This window comes from Callithrix jacchus, chromosome 19 (assembly GCF_049354715.1).
Source record: "Callithrix jacchus isolate 240 chromosome 19, calJac240_pri, whole genome shotgun sequence".
Taxonomy (NCBI): Eukaryota; Metazoa; Chordata; class Mammalia; order Primates; family Cebidae; genus Callithrix; species Callithrix jacchus.
The window spans coordinates 50,773,361-50,796,913 of NC_133520.1; the positions used below are offsets into that span (position 1 = coordinate 50,773,361).

At 39.4% G+C, this 23,553-nt stretch overlaps 1 protein-coding gene across 19 annotated transcripts in view; it reads left to right on the top strand.

Moving 5' to 3' along the window:
• Nucleotides 1-23,553, top strand: part of TARBP1 (tRNA guanosine 2 -O-methyltransferase TARBP1) — an 85,662-nt gene that overhangs the window by 16,542 nt on the left and 45,567 nt on the right. For all 19 annotated transcript variants that reach the window (XR_013530000.1, XR_013529999.1, XR_013530002.1 and 16 more), the window contains exons 9-12: nucleotides 274-363; nucleotides 14,192-14,330; nucleotides 16,851-16,950; nucleotides 18,436-18,608. Coding sequence is in view for 2 of the 19 variants with exons in the window: in XM_008985787.5 (XP_008984035.4) it covers nucleotides 274-363; nucleotides 14,192-14,330; nucleotides 16,851-16,950; nucleotides 18,436-18,608 (502 nt within the window). In the remaining 17 variants the exon portion in view is untranslated. The remainder of the gene's footprint in view (nucleotides 1-273; nucleotides 364-14,191; nucleotides 14,331-16,850; nucleotides 16,951-18,435; nucleotides 18,609-23,553) is intronic.

Sequence of the window (23,553 nt, forward strand, 5' to 3'; positions counted from 1 at the left end):
CACCGAGTCCAGCCTCACATTTTGATTGAAAGTAATTTCTTCTTATAGAATGTTTTTAAGATTGTGACCACATTTAAGATAGTAACCTCAAATTTAAGTTAACATGGTATCTTTATGTTAAAAGTTGAATAATATTTTCTTTTTAAAATATAGCTTATTTTTGATTTAGCTAATGATAGCCTACTTTAAATAGTATACTTGGTTGCTTCCACATTGGTTTTATTCAATTAAACATTTTAATATAATTTTTAAAATCTTTCCTGCCCTGCCCAGGAGAAAGTGTCACTTTCTGATGTCTCAACTTTTCTCATGTCTTTGAGACAAGAGGAATCCTTAGGACGAGGAACTTCATTGTGGACAGAGGTGAGATTGAAGATAATTTAATAAGGTCTTTGAAAACTGTAAAAAATGGTGTTTTTAATGAATTTCTTACTAGCCATTTATATAAAATATAATGACTGCTTTGTTATCTGTCAACAGACACTTTGAAATATTATATATTTGCTTTGAGTGGACTTAACTAATGCTGCTAAGATGCTTATGGAGAGGTGGGAGAGAGGAAAATGTTTGCAGTAGAGATAGACCTATTTAGAAGAAAGATGTTGCTAGTGGGCAGATCTCAACTCCCGGTGAGATGCCGTAGGAGTAATGACTGTTAGACTCAAACACAGTAAGTGACACGAACTCCTTTCTCTGTTTTCTGTCAGTGAACAGCCTCTTCCTCCACCCAGTTGTGCAGTCCTCACATTTTGGTAATTCTCAGTTTGTCCTGATTTTTGCATCCAATTCATCATGAAACCCTCCTATCTCATAAACATCTTTCCTCTTCTCCATGCCCCACTGTGGCTCTAGCTCAGACCCTCCTCATGTGAAGCTTCTTCCCTTGTAATGATGTCTTGTTGATGTCGCATCCCTGGCCTCCAGGTCTTGCCCCCCTTTTTCTTAGGACTCTTTGGGGCCAGCCTCCTTTCTCGTTTTGTAAACGATGGGGTGTAGTTCATACGACTGACTTTAGTGTTTATTCGTTATGTATGTGGTTGAGTTCTGATGTTTGTCCCCTCTAGGTTATATATTTTTTGAGACACAGGAACCATGTATTTTCAACATTTCTCCAATGCCTGAGTGATCAGCAAAACTAGGGATTATTTCTTTTAGAAGGCAATTCTATGTGTATACATAGAGAGAAATAAGAGAAATCAGCTTGGAGTATGTTATAATCCAGGCATGAAATAATGAGGGCTCAGGAAGTAAGTTAATGGCAGAAGAAATGAAGAAGGGGCAAATTGGAGCCTTTAAAAAATGAACGTTTGTTAAAAAATTTTTTTTTGCAACGGAGTTTTGCTCAAGTGCAATGGTGTGATCTCGGCTCACTGCAACCTCCGCCTCCCGGGTTCAAGTGATTCTCCTGCCTCAGCCTCCCTAGTAGCTGCGATTACAGGCACGCACCACCACATCCAGTTAATTCTTTAGTATTTTTAGTAGAGACAGGGTTTCACCCTGTTGGTCAGGCTGGTTTTTAACTCCTGACCTCAGGTGATCCACCTGCCTCAGCCTCCCAAAGTGCTAGGATTACAGGCATGAGCCACTGCCCCCAGCCACAATTTTGTTTCATTTTCTTGATGCCAATGCATCTGATTACATGGAATTTGAAAAATATGGAACCATATAAAGAAAGTAAAAATCACCTGTAATGCCTGCCATCAAACTAAATGTGTATTTTTTTGGTTTAGTTTTTAATTCTTTTTCCCTATGAATATAATATATGTATTCTCTTACTTGCTTTCTCATTATGGATAAGTATATGTATATTTAAAATGATGATAATACATTTGAACTTTCTTTTTTTTTTTTTTTTTTTAATTTTTTATTGGATTATAGGTTTTGGGGTACATGAGCAGAGCATGCAAGACAGTTGCGTCGGTACACACATGGCAGTGTGCTTTCTTTTCTTCTCCCCTTCACCCACATTTGGCTTTTCTCCCCAGGCTATCCCTCCCCACCTCCCCCTCCCACTGGCCCTCCCCTTTTCCCCCCAATAGACCCCAGTGTTTAGTACTCCCCTTTCTGTGTCCATGTGTTCTCATTTTTCATCACCCACCTATGAGTGAGAATATGCGGTGTTTCATTTTCTGTTCTTGTGTCAGTTTGCTGAGGATGATGTTCTCCAGATTCATCCATGTCCCTACAAACGACACGAACTCATCATTTCTGATTGCTGCATAATATTCCATGGTGTATATGTGCCACATTTTTCCAATCCAGTCTATTATCAATGGGCATTTGGGTTGATTCCAGGTCTTTGCTATTGTAAACAGTGCTGCAATGAACATTCGTGTACATGTGTTCTTATAGTAGAAGGATTTATAGTCTTTTGGATATATACCCAGTAATGGGATTGCTGGGTCAAATGGAATTTCTATTTCTAAGGCCTTGAGGAATCGCCACACCGTCTTCCACAATGGTTGAACTAATTTACACTCCCACCAACAGTGTAAAAGTGTTCCTTTTTCTCCACATCCTCTCCAGCATCTGTTGTCTCCAGATTTTTTAATGATCGCCATTCTAACTGGCGTGAGATGGTATCTCAATGTGGTTTTGATTTGCATCTCTCTGATGACCAGTGACGATGAGCATTTTTTCATATGATTGTTGGCCTCATATATGTCTTCTTTCGTAAAGTATCTGTTCATATCCTTTGCCCCCTTTTGAATGGGCTTGTTTGTTTTTTTCCTGTAAATCTGTTTGAGTTCTTTGTAAATTCTGGATATCAGCCCTTTGTCAGTTGGGTAAACTGCAAAAATTTTTTCCCATTCTGTTGGTTGCCGATCCACTCTAGTGACTGTTTCTTTTGCCGTGCAGAAGCTGTGGAGTTTCATTAGGTCCCACTTGTCTATTTTGGCTTTTGTTGCCAATGCTTTTGGTGTTTTGTTCATGAAGTCCTTGCCTACTCCTATGTCCTGGATAGTTTTGCCTAGATTTTCTTATAGGGTTTTTATGGTGCCAGGTCTTATGTTTAAGTCTTTAATCCATCTGGAGTTAATTTTAGTGTAAGGTGTCAGGAAGGGGTCCAGTTTCTGCTTTCTGCACATGGCTAGCCAGTTTTCCCAACACCATTTGTTAAACATGGAATCCTTCCCCCATTGCTTGTTTTTGTCAGGTTTATCAAAGATTGTATAGTTGTATGTATGTTGTGTTGCCTCCGGTGCCTCTGTTTTGTTCCATTGGTCTATATCTCTGTTTTGGTTCCAGTACCATGCTGTTTTGATGACTGTAGCCTTGTAGTATAGTTTGAAATCCGGTAGTGTGATGCCCCCAGCTGTGTTCTTTTTGCTTAGAATTGACTTGGCTATGCGGGCTCTCTTTTGTTTCCATATGAAGTTCATGGTGGTTTTTTCCAGTTCTGTGAAGAAAGTCAATGGTAGCTTGATGGGGATAGCATTGATTCTGTAAATTACTTTGGGCAGTATAGCCATTTTCACGATATTAATTCTTCCTAACCATGAACATGGAATGTTTCTCCATCTGTTTGTGTCCTCTCTGATTTCGTTGAGCAGTGGTTTGTAGTTCTCCTTGAAGAGGTCTCTTACGTTCCTTGTGAGTTGTATTCCAAGGTATTTTACTCTTTTTGTAGCAATTGCGAATGGCAGTTCGCTCTTGATTTGGCTTTCTTTAAGTCTGTTATTGGTGTAGACGAATGCTTGTGATTTTTGCACATTGATTTTATATCCTGAGACTTTGCTGAAGTTGCTTATCAGTTTCAGGAGTTTTTGGGCTGAGGCAATGGGGTCTTCTAGGTATACTATCATGTCGTCTGCAAATAGAGACAATTTGGCTTCCACCTTTCCTATTTGAATACCCTTTATTTCTTTTTCTTGCCTGATTGCTCTGGCTAGAACTTCCAGTACTATATTGAATAGGAGTGGTGAAAGAGGGCATCCTTGTCTAGTGCCAGATTTCAAAGGGAATGCTTCCAGTTTTTGCCCATTCAGTATGATATTGGCTGTTGGTTTGTCATAAATAGCTTTTATTACTTTGAGATACGTTCCATCGATACCGAGTTTATTGAGGGTTTTTAGCATAAAGGGCTGTTGAATTTTGTCAAATGCCTTCTCTGCATCTATTGAGATAATCATGTGGTTTTTGTTTTTGGTTCTGTTTATGTGGTGAATTACATTTATAGACTTGCGTATGTTGAACCAGCCTTGCATCCCCGGGATGAATCCTACTTGATCATGATGAATAAGTTTTTTGATTTGCTGTTGCAATCGGCTTGCCAATATTTTATTGAAGATTTTTGCATCTATGTTCATCATGGATATTGGCCTGAAGTTTTCTTTTCTTGTTGGGTCTCTGCCAGGTTTTGGTATCAGAATGATGTTGGTCTCATAAAATGATTTGGGAAGGATTCCCTCTTTTTGGATTGTTTGAAATAGTTTTAGAAGAAATGGTGCCAGCTCTTCCTTGTGTGTCTGGTAGAATTTGGCTGTGAACCTGTCTGGACCTGGGCTTTTTTTGTGTGGTAGGCTCTTAATTGCTGCCTCAACTTCAGACCTTGTTATTGGTCTATTCATAGTTTCAGCTTCCTCCTGGTTTAGGCTTGGGAGGACACAGGAATCCAGGAATTTGTCCATTTCTTCCAGGTTTACTAGTTTATGTGCATAGAGTTGTTTGTAATATTCTCTGATGATGGTTTGAATTTCTGTGGAATCTGTGGTGATTTCCCCTTTATCATTTTTTATTGCATCTATTTGGTTGTTCTCTCTTTTATTTTTAATCAATCTGGCTAGCGGTCTGTCTATTTTGTTGATCTTTTCAAAAAACCAGCTCTTGGATTTATTGATTTTTTGAAGGGTTTTTCGCGTCTCAATCTCCTTCAGCTCAGCTCTGATCTTAGTTATTTCCTGTCTTCTGCTGGGTTTTGAGTTTTTTTGGTCTTGGTCCTCTAGCTCTTTCAATTTTGACGATAGGGTGTCAATTTTGGATCTCTCCATTCTCCTCATATGGGCACTTATTGCTATATACTTTCCTCTAGAGACTGCTTTAAATGTGTCCCAGAGGTTCTGGCACGTTGTGTCTTCGTTCTCATTGGTTTCGAAGAACTTCTTTATTTCTGCCTTCATTTCATTGTTTACCCAGTCAACATTCAAGAGCCAGTTGTTCAGTTTCCATGAAGCTGTGCGGTTCTGGGTCGGTTTCTGAATTCTGAGTTCTAACTTGATTGCACTATGGTCTGAGAGGCTGTTTGTTATGATTTCAGTTGTTTTGCATTTGTTGAGCAGTGCTTTACTTCCAATTATGTGGTCAATTTTAGAGTAGGTGTGATGTGGTGCTGAGAAGAATGTGTATTCTGTGGATTTGGGGTGGATAGTTCTGTAAATGTCTATCAGGTTTGCTTGCTCCAGGTCTGAGTTCAAGCCCTGGATATCCTTGTTGATTTTTTGTCTGGTAGATCTGTCTAGTATTGACAGTGGAGTGTTAAAGTCTCCCACTATTATTGTATGAGAGTCTAAGTCCTTTTGTAAGTCCTTAAGAACTTGCCTTATGTATCTGGGTGCTCCTGCATTGGGTCCATATATGTTTAGGATCGTTAGTTCTTCTTGTTGTATCGATCCTTTTACCATTATGTAATGGCCTTCTTTGTCTCTTTTGATCTTTGTTGCTTTAAAGTCTATTTTATCGGAGATGAGAATTGCAACTTCTGCTTTTTTTTGCTTTCCATTTGCTTGGTAAATCTTCCTCCATCCCTTTATTTTGAGCCTTTGTGTATCCTTGCATGTGAGATGGGTTTCCTGGATACAGCACACTGATGGGTTTTGGCTTTTTATCCAATTTGCCAGTCTGTGTCTTTTGATTGGTGCATTTAGTCCATTTACATTTAGGGTTAATATTGTTATGTGTGAATTTGATACTGCCATTTTGATGCTAAGTGGCTGTTTTGCCTGTTAGTTGTTGTAGATTCTTCATTATGTTGATGCTCTTTAGCATTCAGTGTGATTTTGGAATGGCTGGTACTGGTTGATCTTTTCTATGTGTAGTGCCTCTTTTACGAGCTCTTGTAAAGCAGGCCTGGTGGTGACAAAATCTCTGAGTACTTGCTTGTTCGCAAAGGATTTTATTTTTCCTTCACTTCTGAAGCTCAGTTTGGCTGGATATGAAATTCTGGGTTGAAAGTTCTTTTCTTTAAGGATGTTGAATATTGGCCCCCACTCTCTTCTGGCTTGTAGTGTTTCTGCCGAGAGATCTGCTGTGAGTCTGATGGGCTTCCCTTTGTGGGTGACCCGACCTTTCTCTCTGGCTGCCCTTAGTATTCTCTCCTTTATTTCAACCCTATTGAATCTGACGATTATGTGCCTTGGGGTTGCTCTTCTTGCGGAATATCTTTGTGGTGTTCTCTGAATTTCCTGCAATTGAGTGTTGGCCTGTCTTGCTAGGTGGGGGAAATTTTCCTGGATGATGTCCTGAAGAGTATTTTCCAGCTTGGATTCATTCTCTTCGTCCCCTTCTGGTAAACCTATCAAACGTAGGTTAGGTCTTTTTACATAGTCCCACATTTCTTGGAGACTTTGTTCATTCCTTTTTGCGCTTTTTTCTCTAATCTTGGTTTCTCGTTTTATTTCATTGAGTTGGTCTTCGACTTCAGATATTCTTTCTTCTGCTTGGTCAATTCGGCTATTGAAACTTGTGCATGCTTCGCGAAGTTCTCGTATTGTGTTTCTCAGCTCCTTTAATTCATTCATATTCCTCTCTAAGTTATCCATTCTTGTTATCATTTCCTCAAATCTTTTTTCAAATCTTTTCTCAAGATTCTTAGTTTCTTTGCATTGATTTAATACATGATCTTTTAGCTCACCAAAGTTTCTCATTATCCATCTTCTGAAGTCTAATTCCGTCATTTCGTCACAGTCATTCTCCGTCCAGCTTTGTTCCCTTGCTGGTGAGGAGTTTTGTTCCTTTCTAGGAGGCGAGGTGTTCTGGTTTCGGGGGGTGTTTTCCTCCTTTTTGCGCTGGTTTCTTCCCATCTTTGCGGATTTGTCCACTGGTCGTCTGCGTAGTTGCTGACTTTTCGATTGGGTCTCTGAGTGGACACCCTGAATGTTGATGATGAAGTATTTCTGTTGCTTGGTTTTCCTTCTACCAGTCTAGCCCCTTCGCTGTACGAGTGCTGAGGTCCGCTCCAGACCCTGCTTGTCTGGGGTGCACCTCTAGCAGCTGTGGCACAGCGAGGGATGCTACCAGTTTCTTTTTCTGCTATCTTTGTCCCAGGATGGTGCCTGCCTAATGTCAGTCTTTTGGATATAGAGGGGTCAGGGAGCTGCTTGAGGAGACAGTTTGTACTTTATAGGGGTTTAATTGCTGAGCTGTGAGCTGTGTTGTTCATTCAGGGCTGTTAGGCTGCTATGTTTGATTCTGCTGCAACAGAGCTCATTATAAAAACCCTTTTTTTTTCTCAAATGCTGTGTTGAGGGGTTTGGGCTTTATTTTTGGATGTCCGTTGAGGTCCTGCCCAGCTAGGATGCAGACTAGCCACTGTTTGCCTGCCGAGGCTCCGCCCTGCTGTTGTGAGGCTCGCCCTGGCTCCCTGTTCTGCTGTTCTCCGCCACGCCCTGCGGCGGAGTCTCTCTGTTGTAGCGGGTGGCCTCGGCGACAGCAGGCTGCGTCAGCAGTGGGCGTGTATCTCAGTAGGGACGGGTTGCCTCGGCGACGGCTGGCTGTGTCAGCAGTGGGCGTGTATCTCAGTAGGGACGGGTTGCCTCGGCAACGGCTGGCTGTGTCAGCAATGGGCGTGTATCTCAGTTGGGGCGGGTTACCTGGGTAATGGTGGCCGCCCCTCCCCCTCAGAGCGTCTCGGGCCGTCTGCATGGGGCTTGTTTGAAATCGCGGTTTTGTTCGTCCCGCTGGGCCAATCCTAACGCTCTGTTCCTGCAATCCCCTGGGCTGGCCCCCTGTTCAAGTCTAGCTCAGTCTCAAGTCCAGCCCTCTCACGTCTCCAGTTGCCGGTTCAACGGGGCACCCGGACAAGTGCGCCCTGTGGGGAGCGCTGGGTAGGGCCGGCCGCCGCCATATCTGCCTGGCGTCCCGCGTCTCCTCTTCACTTGGGAATTTCCCCGTTCCGTGAGCAACAAAGATCATTCTGGAAATGCAGCTCAGACTCACCTCTCCGCAGACAAAACGAGAACTCCAATCCTGGGTTGTTCTCACAGCGCCATCTTGAGTCCTCCTGAACTTTCTAAATATATATTATACTGTTCGAAATTTCATTTCTTGTATTCACATATATACGAGAATAATTTAGCATGTTGCTAAGTCATTTTTCGAGATGGGGTAGTAAAACTTCAGTTGATTAAATCTTTCAAAATTTATTGAATCAGTTCCTTTTCTTGGACTTTGTTTCAAAGTTTTTGCTTTTACAAATAACATTGGGCTGGGTGGAGTGACTCAGGCCTGGAATCCCAGCACTTTGAGAGGCTGAGGCGGCGGATCACTTGAGGCCAGGAGTTTGCGACCAGCCTGGCCAGCATGTTGAAACCCCATGTCTACCAAAAATACAAAAATTATCTGGATGTGGTGGCACATGCCTATAGTCCCACCTATTTGGGAGGCTGAGGCAGGAGAGCTGCTTGAACTCCAGAAGGGTGGAGATTGCAATGAGCTGAGATTGTGCCACTGCACTCCAGCTTGGATGGCAGAGTCTCACTCTGTCTCAAAAAATAATAAAGAAATACATTATAACATTGGGAGGAACTTATTCCCATATGTTTTTATTTATACCTGTTCTTTAGGATAAATTCATAAAATCGAATTTGCTATATTTCAATATTTTTAAAGTTCTTGATATAGATTGAGAGAGGTTTCAAAGTATGACAGTGGACATCCACTTTATCTACAGTGATACAAGACCAAATGTATCAGCATGCTAAATTATTTGCCACTTTGATAGATAACACAGCATTTGGTGACTGCATTTCTCTGATCGCTGGTTTTTTAAAACGTTTTTTTCATGTCTTTGTAGTTTTTCTTCTATGAATTGTCTATTCTTGTCCTTTTCCCATTTTGTTTTGGGATTTTAGTGTTTTGTTTTGTTTTGTTTTTTCCTTGATTTGTAAGTACCCTTCTTATATTAAGGGCATTGACAAGTTGTTATACCTATTGCAAATAATTTTTCTTAGTTCTTTTTTAAAAAAATTAGCTTTGATTTGAAGATTCAAAGGATTGCTCAGAAGTGTCTTTATTTTTGTTTTGCTCTTCAATCCTGCCTTGATCCTTATCCTACCCCACCCCGTTCCTAAACAAAGGTGTTTTTGATAGAGATTCTGCTTACTACCTTGCAGGTTTTAGTTAAAATATATATTCTTAGTGATTTCTTTAAGTCAATAGGCAAAGACCCTTTTTGTTCTTTTTTTTTGTATGCTTGCATAGTATTCCATCTGGTTGTTGTACCATTGTTTATTCAGCTTCCCTGTTGCTGAACTGTTGAGTTGTCCAGTCTTGTGGCTTTTACAGACAGTGCCACAATAAATAAATAGTCTCTAGGAACATCTGCAGAATGGAGTCCTAGAATTGAGATCTCTGGTCAGAGGTTGGGTGCCTGTGTAATCTCTCTGGGGATTGCCCAGTTTCCCTCTATAGTTGCCTATGGCTGCTGTAATAAATTACCACCAGCTTGATGATTTAAAATAATATACATTTATTCCCTTACAGTTCTGGAGGCCAGAAGTCTGGAATCCGTTTCACTGGGCTGCCATTAAGATTCTGGCCGGCCCGTGCTCCCTTGTAGGGCGAGTCCATTTCCTCATCTTCTGGAGCTGCACTGCTTGTGTTTCATGGCTCATGGCCTTTCTCCATCTTCAAAGCCAGCAGTCTAGCATCTCAAGACGTCTGCTTCATCTTCACATCATATTCTTCTCTTCTGTTTCTATGTCAAATCTGCCTCTGTCTTCCTTTTATAAGGACACTTAGAATTACCTTGGGCCCCCTCAAATAATCCAGCATAATGTCTGCATCTCAGAATACTTAATCTGCAAACCTCCTTCTGCTGCACAAGATAACATTCACAGGTTTCGGGATTAGGACCTCAGTATCTTTGGGGCCTACCATAGCATTGCAGAAATCTCACAGTATGATAGTGCCGATTGTGAAGCAGGATTTTTTGCCAATCTGGTCGTTGGGAAAGGCATTCCAGCGTAATTTTAATTTATCATTCTCTTAAAATTTGTAAGTTCGGGCATCTTTTCAGTTTCATTTTGATTTTTGATTTTGTTTACTTTTTTCCTGGTAGCTTTTTAGTTATGAAAAATTTAAAAATTCTTAGAAGAGTATAATGAATTCTCACATGCCCATTACCCACCATCTACCATTGCTGCTCATGGGTGGTCTTCTTCCACCTGGACATCCTACTCTCCCTTCCTCTCCCGGTTATTTTGAATCAAATCCTATCAAATCTTATTTTTCATCTATAAATATTTGAGTATGTATTGCTAAATGATAAGGAGTTTGAAGGGCTTAAAAAATAAGCCCTGGGGCCAAGGCGGGTGGATCACGAGAGATCGAGACCATCCTGGTCAACGTGGTGAAACCCCGTCTCTACTAAAAATACAAAAAATCAGCTGGGCATGGTGGTGCGTGCCTGTAATCCCAGCTACTTGGGAGGCTGAGGCAGGAGAATTGCCTGAACCCAGGAGGCGGAGGTTGCAGTGAGCTGAGATCGTGCCATTGCACTCCAGCCTGGGTAACGAGCGAAACTCCGTCTCAAAAAAAAAAAAAAAAAAAAAAAAGCCCTTACCACACCTAAAAAAAACTAACGATGTTTTAAAAATGTATTTATTTTTGTTTGTTCAGATGTTCAGTTTTGTTTGTTCAGGTATTCAAATTAGGCCTATTCACTGCGGCTAACAGGCGTAGCTTTAAAATTGTGGACTTTAATCCAGCTGGAGTTTATTTTGGTGTCTGGTATGAGTTGTGAGGTTTGAAAGGGAAAATTCATGTAAAAATGCTTTAGGCTACCTTTAGCCCATATTAAATGTAAATATCTACTGTGACTAACGGCTTTTCACCATTTGGTTTAAGGAGTGAGGCATTTGCCTGTTTTATTGTTTATTTGTTTTTAAGGAGCCAGCTCTTAGATTTCTGTGTCTGCTCCCCTGGATTTCTCAGCTCTGTGATACATCAGTGTCTGTTTTCATCTCTTTTCTTCTTTTACTCTCCTTTCATTTGTTTTGCCTGTCTCCTGATGTCTTGGAGTCGTCTGTTGAGAACTGTGTATTGCAGGCCACGCCCTGTGCTGAGTGTTGGGAATGCAGTGGTCAGTGAGAGAAACATGTTGGTTACCCTTAGAAAGTGTATAGTTGGTGATTTATAGCTGAATCCAGATTTCATTCTTTTTTTGTTCGAAGGCACTTACATATATGTGTATATATTTTAGTGTAGATTTGACTGTATCCTATAACTTTCATTACATAGTGTTCTCATTATTACCTAATTTAGTTATTATATTATGTTAAAGCATGTAAAATCATTGATATTCAGTCATTTTAAACCTATAGAAATGCCACTTTCATGTAGCTCATCCTAAATAATTTTTTAATTAATAGACTTTATTTTTTGAAAGTGTTAGGTTTTCAGAAAAATTAAATAGAAAGTACAGAGAGTTCTGGCCACACATGGTGGCTCATGCCTGTAATCCCAGCAGTTTGGGAGGCCTAGGCAAGCAGATTGCTTGAGCTCAGGAGTTTGAGACCAGCCTCGGTAACATAGAGAGACCCCGTCTCAATATATTTTAAAAATAAAATAATAATATAAAAAAAAATACAAAAAAAGTACAGAGTTCCCACATACTCCCATAGTGCTCTTTCTATCCCTACATACAGTTTTCCCTATTGTTAACATTTTGTATTAGTGTGTTACATTTGTTACAGTTGATAACCCCCATATTTATTATTAACTAAAGGTCATAGTTTACATTCGGGTTCACTGTGCATTGACAGATGTGTAATGCCATTACAGTGTCATACAGAACAGTCTCACTGTCCCCAGAATTCTCTGGGCTCTGCCTGTTCATCTCTCCTCTCCCCCAAACCTTGGCAGCTGATCTTTTTACTCTTTTTGTAGTTTTGTCTTTTCCAGAATGTCATACAGTTGGAATCATACAGGACATCATGGCCTTTTCACATTGGTGCTTCCACTTAGTAATATGCACTTAAGGTTCCTTCATGTGTTTTCATGGCTTGATAGCTCATTTTTTTTTAGTGCTAAGACTTCATTATCTGGATGTCCCACAGTTTATTTATCCATTCCCCTACTGAAGGACATCTTGGTGGTTCCAAGTTTTGGCAGTTGGGAATAAAACTACTGTAAACACCTTTGTGCAGGTTTTTGTGTGGACATAACTTTTCACCTCATTTGGGTAAATGCCAAGGAGCACAATTGCCAGATTGAGTGCTAAGATTATGCTTAATTTTATGAGAAATTGCCAAGCTATCTTTCGAACCATACTATTTTGCACAAAGAATGAGAGGTCTTACTGCCCCACATGCTCTTCTTAGGGTTGTCAGCGTTCTGGATTTTAGCCACTCCAGTAGCTATATAGTAGTGTCTTATTGTTTCAATTCCCAATTCCCTGAAAATATATGACACTAAGCATTTTGTATATGCCGTTTGCCATCTGTATGTCTTCTTTGGTAAGGTGTCCAGATCTTTTGTACATTTTAAAATTAGCTTGTTTGTTTTCTCATGATGAGGTTTTAAAAGTTCTTTGAATACTTTGGATACCAGTCCTTTTTCAGATATGTGTTTTGCAAATATTTTCTCTCATTCTCTGGCTTGTCCTCGTTCTCTTTATGTGTCCAAATAGATTTTTGAGACTTGTATTTTAATGGGGAATCAAGGGAGCCTGCCTACCAGAGACTGCCATTTAGATGTCATTTTAAACCATAAGTCTTGACATGAAAACTCTTTAAAGGGGAAATACTCTGAATTTTGTGACAGATTTGATAGAAAAAAATCCAATATGAATTAGAGTTTAGTTGTCAAAAATAATTGTACGGCAGAATCATGCCTGTGGAAATATAAGATTTGAAAAGCCTCACGTATTTTATAGCAATAATTAGGAAACTTAGTCTGGCCAGTTTTAGAGGAATACAAAGAAAAGTGTATACTGTTAAAAGATAAATACTGGCTGACCTCGCTGTTAGACAGATAATATCTTAAGATCATCTGACTTGTTAAAGACCTGCCCAGAACAATTTCTTTTAGCATTACTGAACTGCTCATTCATTGTACCTTGTAGTGTTGGTCTTGACCAATTCATTAATTGAGTCATTCATCATCAGTTTTGTCTTTGGTCAAGTGATATATTCTTCCTTTGCCTCCTTATAGTTAACTTTGAATAACCCTAATGGATACAAAAAATAATTTTTCAAAAATGCTTACTTTTTAGAAAGACTCACTTCATCATAATTTTTTTTATATTTAAACTCAGTTATTGAATTTGCTTACTAAGACAGATACTATAGAAAGGAAATTAAGAACATATTTAGATTTTAAAACAAAAGTGTCACCATTACACATAATCAAAGATGAGTTGTGAAATTGTGTGACTTTTGTTTGCAGATTTTCTAAGAGATGTAATGGAGAAGGCCTTGGGCAGTGTTTCTCTTTTAAATTAACATACAGTACTTTCATATGCACATATAATAGAGAATAAATTTGTGAGAGGAGGGTAGGAACTTTGATTATAACTTACATTTCAAATTCTACATTCTCTCAAAGATGAAACTTCTTGTTTTAGCATGTAAAGCTGGAAGAAGTTTTAGTTGAAGGCTGTAATTTGTTTTACATAATGTGTTATTTTTTATAGAGATCTTTAGAATACCTCATTAAAATGTACGTTTTGTATAAGGTACATTAGAAATTCTTGCCTATTGAAGTTTATACTTGAAGGAGATTAGAGAACACACATACACATATATATATATATATGTCATACGTATATATACGTACATATATATATATACACAGATAGTTTTTGTGTTTTTACTGTCTGTGGAACTCAATTATCATAGTAAATGGTTTATTACTTTGTAGTCAGTTATTTAAATTCAGTTTATCGTGAAGGAAAGAAAATTGGCTTAAGGAAATTAGAAACCCTTTGTTCAGTTAGGTTTTTAAAATAAATTAATAACTGTTTTCTTTCCAGCTGTGTGACTGGCTACATGTTAATGAGAGCTATTTTAAGCCATCCCCACTGTGTAGCTCCATTGGACTTCAGAAGACATCTTTAAATGCTTATGTGAAGAACCTTGTTCAAGAGTATGTTAAGTCATCTGCTTGGGAAAGTAAGTCTGCAATCATTTTTATGGATCGATAAAACCAAAATATTTTCAAAGAACTTTTAACTATTTTTTGAGACTGAGAGTTAGGCTTTATGAAATATGTGATGATTTATTGATGCCAAACTTGTTGAAAGTAGAAAAAAAGTAAAGATACTGTCTCCTAACCTGTAATTAATACTTTATTTGTTCTGAGACTTGAGATTTTAAATTATTTTATGTTTAAGGAAGCTAGTAAGTTGCCAGAGTAAAAAGTGGACACAAAGTAATTTATTTATTCTACAATTACTGGGTCCTTGTGAACTAGATACTGCAGATATGGTTTTGGAGCCTCTAAAGGAGAAATATGTGCAGTAGAAACATGTGTTCATCTTTTTTGTTTTTAAAGCACTATGTTCAGTATATACTGATTGTGGAAAACAATTTTAAACAAAAACTGGATAGTTTTATTAGTTTTCTTTTCAGCAGATACTTTTTTTTTTTTTTTTTTAAATTTTTTATTGGATTTTAGGTTTTGGGGTACATGAGCAGAGCATGTAAGACAGTTGCATAGGAACACACATGACAGTGTGCTTTTCTTTCCTTCTCCCCTTCACCCACATTTGGCATTTCTCCCCAGGCTATCCCTCCCCACCTCCCCCTCCCACTGGCCCTCCCCTTTTCCCCCCAATAGACCCCAGTGTTTAGTACTCCCCTTTCTGTGTACATGTGTTCTCATTTTTCATCACCCACCTATGAGTGAGAATATGCGGTGTTTCATTTTCTGTTCTTGTGTCAGTTTGCTGAGGATGAGTTCTCCAGATTCATCCATGTCCCTACAAACGACACAAACTCAGCAGATACTTTGCAACATCAGTTTTACAAAGGTCCTTTCTTTGAGGAAATATATAAGACTTCATTAGAGAAGCACTCTTCGTTTTTTGAAACGGAGTCTTGCTCTGTCACCCAGGCTGGAATGCAGTGGTGCGCTTTCTGCTCACTGCAACCTTCATCTCCCGGGTTCAAGCCATTTTCCTGCCTCAGCCTTCTGAGTAGCTGGGGTTACAGGCGTGTACCACCATGCCCGGCTAATTTTTTGGTATTTTTAATAGAGATGGGGTTTCATCATATTGGCCAGACTGGTCTCGAACTCCTGACCTTGTCTCGAACTCCTGCCCATCTCTTCTGCCCAAAGTGCTGAGAATACAGGTGTGAGCCACCGTGTGTAGCCTAGAGAAGCACTCTTAACAGATTCATTAATTAGGATTCTTTTTACATTCCTAATGCTTCCACTTCATTAAAGTCATCAGTGATAATTTTGGAAAATTGCATCTTCAAATTTAACATTTCTTCAATTTCCTAGCTTTGTCTCACACAAAGTCATTTTCATCTCCTGATTTCATTAATCTAACCATGGAATAGGTCTTAAATGATCAGATAATTATCCTTCCAAAATGCATGAGTTTATTCTTGGAACATTTCTCTTTTGTGTTTTTAGTCTTTTTTGGTCTCTCTAGTAAATGTCCTGTGCTGTTACATTGGAAGATTATTTGAAGTAAATATATGTTAGTCCCTATTAAAATAGATATAAACTGGGGGTCAGATAGAGGTCTGAGAGACCATGGCCTCTTTCTTCATTTAATGTCTTTATTCATTTAATCTCATTTCTGGTCACATTTAAGGGAACATTCTCTCAGCTGAAATACTGGAATTGCCTCTTAAGGGATTACCTTGCATCTACTCTTGCTTCTTCTACAGTCTCTTTTCCACATGGTACCTAGATAAATATTTTCAAAGTACAAATTTTGATCTTAGATAATTTTCCTCCGCTTCTTTGTATATATTCCCTTTAACCTTCAGTGGCTTCCTTTTGCCTTAGGGCAGAGTCAAAGGTCCTCTGTGTGGCCTACAGTGTTTCCTGGTCTCTCTCCTGCCGTTTATGCCACTTCAGTTTCTGCTACTCCCTGTCACTTAGTGTACACATGAGCATCCTTCTATTTTCTGGAATGTAGCATGCCTTCTCCTGCCAGAAGACCTTTGATACGCTCGTCCTTCTGTTTAGAAAGTCCTTGTGTCCCTTCTTCTTTCCTCTTGAGTTGTCACACTCAGCCCAGTTGTCATTTCTTCAGGGAAACTTCCTCTTACTCTCCAGATGAGGGCATGTCTTCCTAGTGTACATTCCACTAGCACTGTGTACTTCTTTATAGCCCTCACTACAATTGCAGTTTTATATGACTTTATTTCTTCTTTGATTGATGCTTTTCTCCTGTAACTTTAAATTCCATGAGCACAGAAGCCACTGTGTCTGTAGCACCCAGGTAGTTGCACGGCATGTGGCAGGCACACAGATTTGTTTTTTGTTCATGTTGAAATATGTGTGTATAATAATGAGCCATGCTCTAGAGTGTTCTACTGTCTTTCCTCTCAGCTGTATTTCTCTCCTAATTTAATATTAATAAAGCATAATCATTTAGCGGTTTTGTTTTTAAGCATTATCCTTGAAGACTTTTGTTAATGCTTTGTAAACCTTAACTATTGTATTTTAAGTGGGAGAAAACTGCTTTATGCCTGACTGGTTTGAAGCCAAGCTTGTTTCTCTGATGGTCTTGCTGGCTGTGGATGTGGAAGGAATGAAGACTCAATATAGGTAATTGTTTCTATAATTGAAAAGAAAGCCTATTTAAAAAAAAAATTCTGATCAGAATTATGATGTGTATTCAGATTTTTGAATGATTGAAGTGAGTTGATCACAGCTATTAAGATAGGGTACTAGAATATTAACAGTATACCAAAAAAATGTTTAAAGTTAAAAACAAATAGGAATAAGGGCATATTATTGCTTTTAGATTGGTAAATTAAATGTTAAACTTAACAACTTAACGTTAATTAGATGACTGGGTATAGTGGCTCAAGCCTGTGATCCCAGCACTTTGGGAGGCCAAGGTGGGCAGATCACCTGAGGTCAGGAGTTCAAGACCAGCCTGGCCAACATGGCAAAATCCTGTCTCTACTAAAAATACAAAAATTACCTGGACATGGTGGCATGTGCCTGTAGTCCCAACTGCTAGGGAGGTTAAGGTGGGAGGATCACTTGAACCGGGAGGTGGAGGTTGCAGTGAGCTGAGATCATGCCACTGCACTCCATCCTGGACCACAGAGTGAGACTCCATCTGAAAGAAAAAAATTAGTGTTAAATTAGAGAAGATTAAAAAACTATAATAATAATCACTGGTTTTATATCAGAGTATTAGAAATAGGTTACAAGATTCCATTAGGTCAAGAGATTTATTGGATTTGACTCCTTTGTAAAATACATGATTTTAAAAAATGATAATAAAGATAATATTATTTATATTTTGTGAGAATGTAAGCAGATCAGTTTTCACTAGATTATAGTTTTGCAATAAGCAGCTTCAGTAGGTAGATCAGGTAGGATATTTGCATGACATACAGTTAATGTGATTTATATCAAATCTCTTTTCCAGACAAAGATTTAGTACCAAAGTTGGTTATCTAGCCTGGGAAAATAAGTGAGACCCCGTCTCTATAAAAATTAAAAAAAATATTGAGCATGGTGGCTCACACCTGTGGTCCCAGCTACTTGAGAGGCTGATGTGGGAAGATTGCTTGAGTCTGGGAGGTTGAGGATGCAGTAAGCTATGATCACACCACAGCACTCCAGCCTGGGCGACAGAGTGAGACCCCGTCTCAAAAAAAAATATTGGTTATAACAGTTCTAAATAAATCCTTAGGTTTTTTTATTTTTATTTTTAAAAACATGTTGTATTTCCTTGACTAAGTTATGTTTGTTTTGATTTTATATTTTTGTATTATGGAAGCAGGGTCTCAGCAATTTAATTTACAAATAAATTGGGTCTAGGATTTCCTTCCTACTGGCTCCTGGCATTGAGGACAGCTGTTCTTCCCTGTGCTTTCTTTAGTGAATCGCTATACTCACGGGAAGGCACGGACCAGAAGATGAGTCCTCCATGGTGCTGGTTGTCTGGGTCTTTCATGAGAGTAACTTTGTCTGATTGGAACCATTAACCAAGCATTTTCACAAATTATAGGTGGGAAGTAATTTGCTTATGCTTTTGAAATGGTTGATTTTGGCATGTCTTTTAATGTCTAGTGGAAAGCAGAGAACAGAGAATGTATTGCGGATATTCTTAGATCCTCTTCTGGATGTGCTTATGAAGTTTGGAACTAATGCCTACATGCCCTTGCTGAAGACTGACAGATGCCTCCAGTTGCTGTTGAAGCTGTTGCATACATGCAGGTTGAAAGGTTCCTGTGCCCAAGAGGGTAAGGATAAGTTGTTTCTCTTGGTATCTTGCTTGATATATCATTGGTATTTAGAGTAAAAGGAAATTTCTGACTTTAAAATAAAATAAACATTCAATAAATATTTACTGTGTGTCTCCCAGTGGTGCTAGGGGTACAGTGGTGAAGGAGCAACCATCTACTCTCGTGAGTTGACATTCTAGTGGTTTACATGCATTGGTTACTATAATGTGATTTCATTTGCTTTTTTAAAAAGTTTATGTGTGCTTATTGATTTCTAGATCATTTAAAATGATCACTATTTTGTATGTGTTTTAGCAGGATCCATTTATGATTTCCACTCTGCTAGAGCACAAGAATGGTGGTAATTTTATAATTACTTGTTTTTTCATATGTTAATCTCTGAGTGCCTTTTAAGTAGAAAATACCTCATAAAGTTAGTGATAACAGATAGAAGCATTGAGCTCCTTCTTCTCTCCTTCAACCAAGGTATGTAAAACAGCAGTTGAGAACTCAGACATCAGAGATGAGAGTAGTGACGAGTGAACCTCCCAATCCTTGCTGACCACTGGCATTTGCAGTTTTAGAAATTTCCTATTTAAAAATTCTAGAGAAGCATTAGTATTCGGTTAATCCTGAGAATAAAATTCGTATGGTGATATTTTAATATATGCTTAGGAAATACCCTGATTTTCTTTAATGATAGCAGCAGAATCAAATGCTGGGAAAATACAGTAATTTTTTAAATAAGACTTTGAACTCCTTAAGAACATACATTCGAATTCATCGGACATGTCCTGACTACTATTCCTATGCTCAGTGCTTTCAGATGTAGAACTGGGTCACATATGCCCTTGAAAAATTGCCATATTTTGGATGCAAACAAAAGAATTGTGATATGTAAGTTACATGTAAGTTAGGGTGCAAAGTAAACACCTGTGTACTCACATGCAACCTAAAGCCAGTTTACCTGTTCAGTGCCCTTCTGTTACTCTTTGTCTTCCTATTATGACTTTTTTTATATCCATGCATTTTAGAAAAGAGTTTTTACCACATATATAGATATTCCTCAACAATATATTGGTTTTTTCAAACTACTTTATTAAGGTATGATTGGCATGTTAAAAGGCTTTACGTATTTAATGTATGCAACTCATTAATTTTTGGGGCTGGGTGTACACCCCTGAAACCGTCACCATCATCAAGGCCATAGACGTATCTTTTTACCTCCCAAAGTTTCCTCTAGCTCCTATTATTATTACTATTTGTAATTCTTATTAACTTAACCTAAGATCTGCCCTCTAGCTCCTATTATTATTACTATTTGTAATAAGAACCCTTCACCTAAGATCTGCCCTCTTACCGAATTTTAAGCATACAACACTAGCTATTAGGCATTATGCTGTGTGATAGACCTTCAGAACTTCATTGTTTTGCGTAATTGAAACTTCATATCCCTTGACCTTCCCCTCGAATTCTATAAGTTGCCGTTTAATTTTGTTGACTTTTTTTTCCTTTGCTGTGCAGAAGTGTTCAGGTTTCATGTATTGTTTATTTTTACTTTTGTTGCCTTTGCTTTTGGTGTCACATCCTAAAAATTATTGCCAAAACTAGTGTCAAGGAGTTTCTTCCTTGTTTTCTTCTAGGAGTTTTACAGTTTCAGGTCTTACAGTTAAATCTTTTTTTTTTTTTTTTTTTGAGATGGAGTTTTGCTCTGTTGCCAGGCTGGAGTGTGGTGGTGTGATCTCGGTTCACGGCAACCTCTGCCTTCCGGGTTCAAGTGATTCTCTTGCCGTAGCCTCCCGAGTAGCTGGGATTACAGGTGCATACCACCACACCCAGCTAGTTTTTGTATTTTTAATAGAGACAGGATTTCACCATGTTGGTCAGGCTGGTCTTGATCTCTTGATCTCATGATCCGCCCACCTCAGCCTTCTGAAATGCTGGGATTACAGGGGTGAGCCACAACGTGTGGCCTTACACTTGAATCTTTAATCCATTTGGAGTTGATCTTTGTGTACCGTTTAAGATAAGGGTTTACTGTTATTCTTTTGCATTTGGACATGCAGTTTTCTCAACACCAGGTATGGAAGATACTGCCCTTTCCTCACTTTGTATTCTTGGAGCCCTGGGAGAAGATTAGTTGGCATATATTTGGGTTTAACAACATATTGTTTCATTTTCTTGCTTTTGAACTTTATAGAAATGGTATCTTAGTGTAAGAAGTTTTGTATAACTTTTCACTGAACATGTTTCCAAGATTCATCCATGTCCTTTCTTACACTTTATTGTTTTCCCTCTTATAGAACCTTCTGTTGTATGAAGATACCACAGTTCATGCGTTCTCCTCTTGTTGGACATTTGATTACATTTATTACTGTTACGTGCAGTGCCACCATAAACACTTTTCCACCTGTCTTCCGGGGCCTGTGTGTGAGTCTCTCCAGGCTGTGTTTCTAGAATGAAAGAGATTATTCTTAGGGTCTGTGCTTATTCAGCTTAATGCAAAATTGTTTTTCTGTGTAATAATGCATACATTCTGTGTTCTCACCTGTGAGATGTTAATACGAGTTAAAGAGTTGGGGAGGGGATCTGTGACATAAGTAGGGGAGGTCTTCCTGTAAAAGGGTTGACAGGTGAAGAAGCCCTGCTGTGAGAGCTGGCCACTTGAGGGGCAATTCGGAGACCAGCGAGGTAGGAACAATAGGAGATGAATTCCGAGAGGTAAGGCTCGGGGGCTGGAGTTGTGTAGGAGTTTTTTGGCCATTTCCAGGGCACTGACTTTTATTAGGGGGTTGTAGCTGAGGAGCATCTAGATCTGCCGTCAGTCTTTAAAGCTGTCTCTGGCTATAGTGTTGAGGGTAAATTAAAGAAGGGGAAAGAGCAGAAGCCAGAGGCACCTGCTAGGCCCCTGCCAGGGCCCACTGTGGGTGCAGTGAGGTATATAGAGATTTTGGATGTTTCTTGATGGTACCACCAAGATTTGCTAACTGGTTAAATGTGGGCTGTGAGGAAAGGAGAGAACCCAAAGGTGACTCTCTTTTTGGATAAGTTGGATAGCTGGAGTTGCTTTTAACTGAGATCAGAAAGACCGACATAAGGCCAGACGTGATGGCTCATGCCTGTAATCTCAGCACTCTGGAAGGCCTAGGTAGGTTGATCACCTAAGGTCAGGAGTTCAAGACCAGCCTGACCAAAGTGGTGAAACCCTGTCCCTACTAAAAATACAAAAATGAGTTGGGTGTGGTGGCGGGCACCTGTAAACCCAGCTACTCGGGACACTGAGGCATGAGAATTGCTTCAACCTGGGAGGCGGAGGTTGCAATGAGTCGAGATAGCGCCACTGCCCTTCAGCCTGGGCAACAAGAGCAAAACCCTGTCTCAAAAAAAAAAGACTGGCGTCAGAGAGTGTGATGCCTCTGTACCTGAGTGGAATTGTTGAGTTGGCATTTGACTTTATGAGACTGTAGTTCAAGGAGAAGTATGAGTTAGAGATAGAAACTTGGGAGTCATTAGCATACAGTGGTATTTAGAATCATGAGACTGGATGAGAGTGTTAGGGGAGCAAGTGTAGACGGAGAAGGGGTCCAAGTACCTTGGGGACACCAATGTCCAGAGGTTAGGGAAGTAAAGAGGAACAGCAGACGGTACCCAGGGGAATTTACAGCCAGAGAGGAGGAAAACCAGGAAGCCAGTGAAGAACGTGTTTTCGGGAGGAGGGCGGTATCCCACATCAGAGGCTGCTCATGACTGATGGAAGGACTGGGAATTGACCGTCCAGTTTAGCAACATGAAATCAGTGGTGACCTCACAGAAACAATTGGGGGCAGTGGTGGGGGCCACTCAGGGAGAGAAATGAAAATAGTGAGTAAAATAGCAAGCTCTTTCAAGGAGTATTTTATGTAGAGGAGCAGAGAAATAGGGCCGTTGGTGATGGGGAAAGAGAAGTGTTTTTGTTTCCTTAAGAGGTGAATATAACAATGTTTATGTGCTGATGGAAATGATTTCATTGAGGGGAGTTTTGAAGACATAAAGGGGCAGTATTTGCTGACTGGCATCCAAGCATAGGTGAACGTGTATGGAATCCAGGGCACAAGTGGTTCTAGAAGGTTCTAGAAGGAGCATTGGTAGGTAGGTGCAGGTAGGTGGGTGGAGATAGGAGGTCATAGAAGTTCTTTTCTAATTTATTCTGTTATTTTAAGGAAAGAGGAGATAGAGTGAGGATGGGATAGAAGTGCTGGCAGTGTGAGGACTGGATATATAAGCATCTGTCTGGGTAAGAGGCTTTGTAAGTGCGCTAAGGCAGTGCCGTAGGGTTGCTGGGCTTGCTGAGTGCACACTCAAGTTGGCGATGGTGAATTCACAGTGACGGCAATCCGCATGGCTGTGTTTTCCTCCTGGTACTGTACTGTGATGTGCACAACCACTTCAGACTGTGCTAATCAGACGAGATTCAGGGATTGTCATTCTGCAGATACAGTTTCTGTAAAATGATGTTTCCATTGTTATATTTTTAATCTGCAATACCTGTATAATGTTTATTTTTAAATTTGAGGAAACGTACTTTAAGTTATATTACATTTCATTACACTGGATTATATGGGTGAACGTAATGGACCTTCAAGAGTTACTACTGCTTCTCCTCACTACTGGCTGGATTTGTCACTGTGCTGGGTCTGGTTGCTTTGCTGAATCTCACTTTCTTCGTGGGAGTAATCTCTTGTGTATTGGAACTTTTCTTCCTGAGGTAGCTTTTTATACATATTTAGTTTTACACATAGGTAGTTTTATACATAACAAAATTTACATTTTCACTATATTTAAGTGTGCAGTTCCGTGACATAAAGTACATTCACAGTGTTGTGTAGCCATCACCATCCTTCATTCATTCATCTCCAGAACATTTTTCTCTTCCCAAACTGGAACTCCGTCCTCTATACACTAATTCCCCGTTTTCCTCTTTCCC